The following is a 5481-nucleotide window of genomic DNA, read 5'->3' on the forward strand; positions in this document are numbered from 1 at the left end:
GCACAAAAATCTCACAAAATTAATTTTCTTCACTATATTTATAATAGGTAATAATTTGAGATTCTTTCTATTAGTTATTAAAAATAATTTGGATTAGATCGTTGTTATGTATTTTTTTAAATTTTTTTTATAAGGCTGTCATTCGTTATAGTACTAGCGTATGCCCGTGCCTGAAGGCACGGTGTAAATAATGTTAAGATTAAAATATAATTATAATTCCAATACTATTTAATAAATTATAAATAGACCCATAAACAATCTAAAATAACACTAAAAAGATAGATGAAACATGATATTCAAATTAACCTCTAATTAACATAAATCATCAAAACACCATAATAAATCAATATAAAATTTTAGCAGATTACAATCCAAAATGTTAAACTTGAGTCAACTATGGGCAGTTTAAGAAAAATTGAACGTGGGTAGTTTAATACAAATTGAATTTCCAACGATTTGGCCATTCAAGTTGTCAACTTAACACATTTTGTCCCATTTGATTTTATTGCTCTGCTATTAAGTCATCTAATTGGCTGTTATTATTAGGCATCTAGACAAAAAGGATATCCAAAAACAATACTTCGCATTTATTAAAAGGCTAACATAATGGACACACTAAACATTATTGAACATATTTAAAAAGCACTGGCAAAAACAAATACAACCTACCAAAATAAATAAATAAATAAATAATCCAAACTAAAATCTCTCCAAACAAAAATCTAAGCCTCCTTGTAATTGAGGGCACAATCTCCTAAGTCTCCTTGTCATGGAATGGTTTCATCCGCCATAAGAAAAGAACCTATTAAAAAACCAAGCAGAGTCTGCTACAACAGGTTCATTGTCTTGATTACGCTGCCAACAATAATAAGCATGAGTTCGATTTTTTATGTCACGAATTGCATGCCCAAAGCTTGCTTCACGATATGCAGAATAATTTGGTTGTGGATATATAAAACTGCAAAATTAAAGGTCAATTTTATAAGTAGACAATTTTACAAAATAGTTCAATATGAGAATCAGTTGACCTAAGAAACAATTAAACAGTCTGACTTGTTAGCTATGCCTTCCATGTTTCCACCATCACCGATTGTTATGTATACTGGAGCATTAATATCTCGAACCGGTAAGCTTAATCCATTTGTAATGTTGTACTTAATATTTGATATGCGTTCCTACAACATAGGATAAGAAATTAATTCTTGTAAGCAATATGAAAATAAATTATCTAATTTTGTATTAGAAAGAAAGCTTACTGAACGCTCATAAGAATGAACATGGCCAGCAAATACAATATCAAATTTGTACTGAACAAACAACGATTCAAATTGGACTCTCATACTTTCTCCTTCCATGTAATGGTAGTGGTTGGTATTGTACCATGGAACATGTAAAATAACAATGACCCATGGAGTTTCATATCTGTTAATCTTTGGGAGCTCTTGTTCAAGCCATTTGTATTGCGGGGTATATTTCCCTAAACAACCATAAAATTTTGTTAGCAAAACAAAAAATAAAAGTATAAAATATGAAAGTAAAAGAAAAAAAGAAGAAGATTCATACCATAGGCTGAGTAAGAAGAAAGAACAATGATATATGTCGATGCACGCTTAATTGAATACCAAAATGGGGAAGTACTCTGGGATGCCTTGTAGGGTACATAATAGCGGTGCAAATATGGCTTGAAAGGATCGGTTTCTTCCTAAAAAAGAAGATGATATAATCCATAAAATAATTTATGACAGAGAAATGAGATCGGTGACAATGAACAGAACATATTTATTTGGTGTCTTACCAAATTAGAAGCTAAGTCAATTTCATGATTCCCTGCACTCCAAATCCAGGGTTGGTACGCAACGCTCTTCTCAATGAAATGACCAAATGTATCCCACTTGGTATTGTCATGGTTAGGGTGATCATCAGCATATGAAAGATCACCAGCAAATAGCACAGCTTGGCCTTTTATTGGGTTCGACATATAATGCTCTAGAGTTCGATTGGAATCTGCAGTTTGTCCCAAGTCACCTGCACAAAAATAATGTTAACATTATACAAAATGTAATGAATGATGAATTAAATAAATAAACTAAAATTCCCTAGATTACCCTAACCTATGACGCCAAAGGTGTAGGGAACGTCAGGTCCTAGCTTGGGAGGAGTTGTGAAGGAGAACTGACGGGTAACTTCATTAGACGCAACTTCATAGAAGTATTTTGTGTCAAACTACATGAAAAAAAAGTTAGAAAGCTCAAAAAAGTAATCTTAAACATAAGACAACAGATTAAAACAAAATACATTTAATGCATATATATTTGTACCGTCAAATCTTTGATAGTAGCATGGTGAATGTAACCAGAAGCATAATTATAGTATCTATAAGTGGTGATTTCAGAATGAGTCTGGAGCTTGTGTAAATGTTTAGTGCCTGCTTCCCAGTATGTCACCACATTAGGGTATTTCTCAACTGGAGTCACCCATGAAATGATCATACTCCTACCTTCATGGTCACCTCGTGTAATGTGAACCTGCAAGTTCAAGGAAAAAGATAAAAAAAGAATATTAAAAAAACAATTACCCAAAAGTGATGCGTATGGTGTACAATTTGTATCTACACATACATACAGTTAGATCATGTGTCTCAAGATTTATGTGCCAATAGATATACATGACTTCACAAAAATCTGCCAATCCATCATTAAATTCGATTAACAGGGCAACAAACTTCCATTCAGCAAACAATCTTTCACAGGTCCCACTCAAATTTTGCAGATTGTATCAGTAAGAAACACCATAACTGGGCCACATTAGAGCCAATGGAGACCAAAGTTATCAACCCAAAGGCACAACAAATCACTAAAAATAAAGGCCCACACACATCACATAATATATAAAGAATCGAAAATGGATGTGCAAAAAGGCTAAATAAAATTACCCCTCTCTAAAACAATTAAGCCTTTAAATGAATTGGTCCCAAATAACTTCACATGGTATCATAACAGACAATAGATCACATACTCGAATCTCACCAAATGCCCAATAAACTTTTAAGTATGGTTTCCTTACTCAATCAATCAAGGATTGTAGCACACTGTTCATATAAAAAGATTCAGACCGGTGAAATGATGAAAATAAAAAAGGGAATTTTACCTTGCGATCAGAAAATACCGAAGAAGAACAGGCCTGGAGAGCAGAGAGATAAAAGAACATTTACACAATTACAACTGAACCTCTCTAAAATTACATTATGTGCACAATTACACAATATTTGAACCAACAATCTTTGACATTTGAACCATCTACAATATTAGTGTACTTACAATGTCATAACTAAATCATAAATGTCATTTTTTAGAATACAGAGCCTTACCATATGTACATTTTTTATATTAATTACATAAATGTCATAACTAAATCATTTTCAATCATAACTTCAAAAAAAGTGTCACAACCAAACACCACGAAAATATATCCAAAGTCATTTTTGTTTATAACCAAGATCACCATAGGTCATAACCAACAAAATAATAATCCTGATAGTAGTGTCTAATCATCACCAATCATCTCTTCCACACATCAGCATCTAAAAAGTAAGTCTAAAAAATAAGCTTATATATCATTTTAAACACCAGCCATGACCAAGTCATAAACACTACTAATCAACTAATCATAAACACCAGCCATGACCAAGTCATAACATAGGAAGTAACCAAAAGACCACAAAATCATAATTTGGCATATGACGTACTATAAAATTTTCTTCTCAACTAATCAACAATTTTGAGAGTATGTTAGATGTTACTTGGATTTTATAATTGAAAAATGTAAACCATCAAGAATTTTGTAACCAGAAATTACGTATTGATTAAATTTTGAGAATAAAGATTAGCTTTCCTAGACACATTGACTGCTGCTTTTGAAATGAGGCTAATGAGAATAAAATTCGTAATTTTGATGCTCATATAATTTCCTAAAATGAGAATAAAATTCCAAACCAATATGAAGGACACAGCTCCAACACAGATTGTAGAAAGAAAAATAAATCAATTGAATTGAATTGGGTCTTCTAAAATTTCAGCTTCAATTCTTCTATTTTTGCCTAAAATTGCAACACACACTGAAATTTCATCAACAAAGGAACCAAAAACAAAACAATTAATGATAATAGACAAAACCCATGAAGCCGTACCTGGAAAACCAATCGCTGCCTCTTCGTCTCCAATTATAAATTCATTAAAAGAATCAAAGAATCAAAGCAGAAGAGGTACATCTCAGTTCAATTTTCAATTATTTATAAAAAAAAAGTCAGTCTGTGATAAATCAAAAATAATTTATATATTGATCATATCTACTGTTGTACTTTTGATTTTTGTGTTTGGGCAAATTGTTAACAATAAGAAAAAATTCAAATAATTATGAGGAAAATAGAAAATTTTATTGCCAAAAATGCTAATTATTTTAACTTTTGGCAATTGAACAATAATTATCCTTGTGCACTGAAAAATGATAAAAACTTTATTTATAAACTTGCTTTCAATGAGAATTTACCTAAATTCCATTTTCAATTTCCCCAAAATTATTTTTTCCTAAAGTTATAGCTATCAAAGACGAAGTCAAGATGGAATGGAAATGATATAATACATAGATATCACAATTGGGCTCTGACCTGATTCGAGTTTCTTCTCCGAATCTAATGGATTCTGGTTCGATTTCCTTCGCCAAGACGGTGGTTCTGTGTCCAAGTGCATGTTTCCTGATCAAATGCTTCTGATCAAATCTGGAGGAGTCGATCCGTCTCCATCTCAAGAGAGGATTCAGTATGGTCGCGACCGCAATGGCTGTGAAACGCTCTGACCTGATTCGAGTTTCTTCTCCGAATCTAATGGATTCTGGTTCGATTTCGATCCGCGAACGGCGTCGTAACTGTCAACGGCGTTGTGATTCACAGTTCGGAGGTTTATGCCAATCGGTGGATTGTTGTGCTCGCTGTTGTGCATACCATAGATGAACTCAAACATTCTTCAGCCAAGGATCCGATTTTGAAAGGGAGAGAGGCAAAAAGGGAATGGAGACACGTGAGTGAGAACATAAAGGGGGAGAGAGAGAGCAGAGAGCGTTTGAGCGGGAAAAAAAACTGATCTCAACCATTGATATAAACTTGGAATTAATCTCAGCCATTAAATTAAAATGTATCTCACATACATTTTATATATTTTCAAAAACCTCTTTCCCTTATTATATAGATTTCTTCAACCCCATTTCTAAATTCTCTATTTGAAATTTTTGTTTTTTCAATAATTAAGTTTAGAATCAATTTCTTATCAAATTTGTTTTCTTGATCCTTATTTTATTGAGGGATCAAGACAAATAAAACTTTCATATAATATATGAAATTAATGAATATAATACAAAGATGATAGGGAAGTACTACATATTTGTCAATATCTCTATGTTATTATTAGTTGATTTGCTAGATTATACAAT

The 5481-nt window shown here is 32.2% G+C and overlaps 1 protein-coding gene across 2 annotated transcripts; it reads right to left on the minus strand.

Annotated features, from left to right (window-relative positions):
- Nucleotides 1–430: 430 nt before the first annotated feature.
- Nucleotides 431–5095, minus strand: LOC114284885 (purple acid phosphatase 2-like). 2 transcript variants are annotated; one of them, XM_082899650.1, is made up of 8 exons: nt 4664–5095; nt 2319–2525; nt 2112–2223; nt 1796–2025; nt 1564–1702; nt 1257–1477; nt 1054–1175; nt 431–958 (listed from the first exon to the last, which is right to left on the minus strand). In XM_082899650.1, the coding sequence occupies exons 2-8, from the start codon at nt 2487–2489 to the stop codon at nt 781–783; spliced, it is 1173 nt and encodes a 390-aa protein (XP_082755776.1). In that variant the 5' UTR covers nt 2490–2525; nt 4664–5095; the 3' UTR covers nt 431–780. The 2 variants fall into 2 exon arrangements, with proteins under 2 accessions (XP_082755776.1, XP_082755772.1); XM_082899646.1 differs by having other exon boundaries at nt 2319–5095.
- Nucleotides 5096–5481: the final 386 nt, after the last annotated feature.

Source organism: Camellia sinensis, chromosome 1, assembly GCF_055761805.1.
Source record: "Camellia sinensis isolate YWXY chromosome 1, ASM5576180v1, whole genome shotgun sequence".
Taxonomy (NCBI): domain Eukaryota; kingdom Viridiplantae; phylum Streptophyta; class Magnoliopsida; order Ericales; family Theaceae; genus Camellia; species Camellia sinensis.

Coding starts and splice junctions, on each gene's coding strand:
- LOC114284885 (XM_082899650.1), bottom strand. CDS start 2,489: ATGATCATTTCATGGGTGACTCCAGTTGAGAAATACCCTAATGTGGTG. Junction 2,224..2,318: donor CTACTATCAAAGATTTGACG/GTACAAATATAT, acceptor TTTTTCATGTAG/TTTGACACAAAATACTTCTA. Junction 1,703..1,795: donor TTGACTTAGCTTCTAATTTG/GTAAGACACCAA, acceptor CTTCTTTTTTAG/GAAGAAACCGATCCTTTCAA.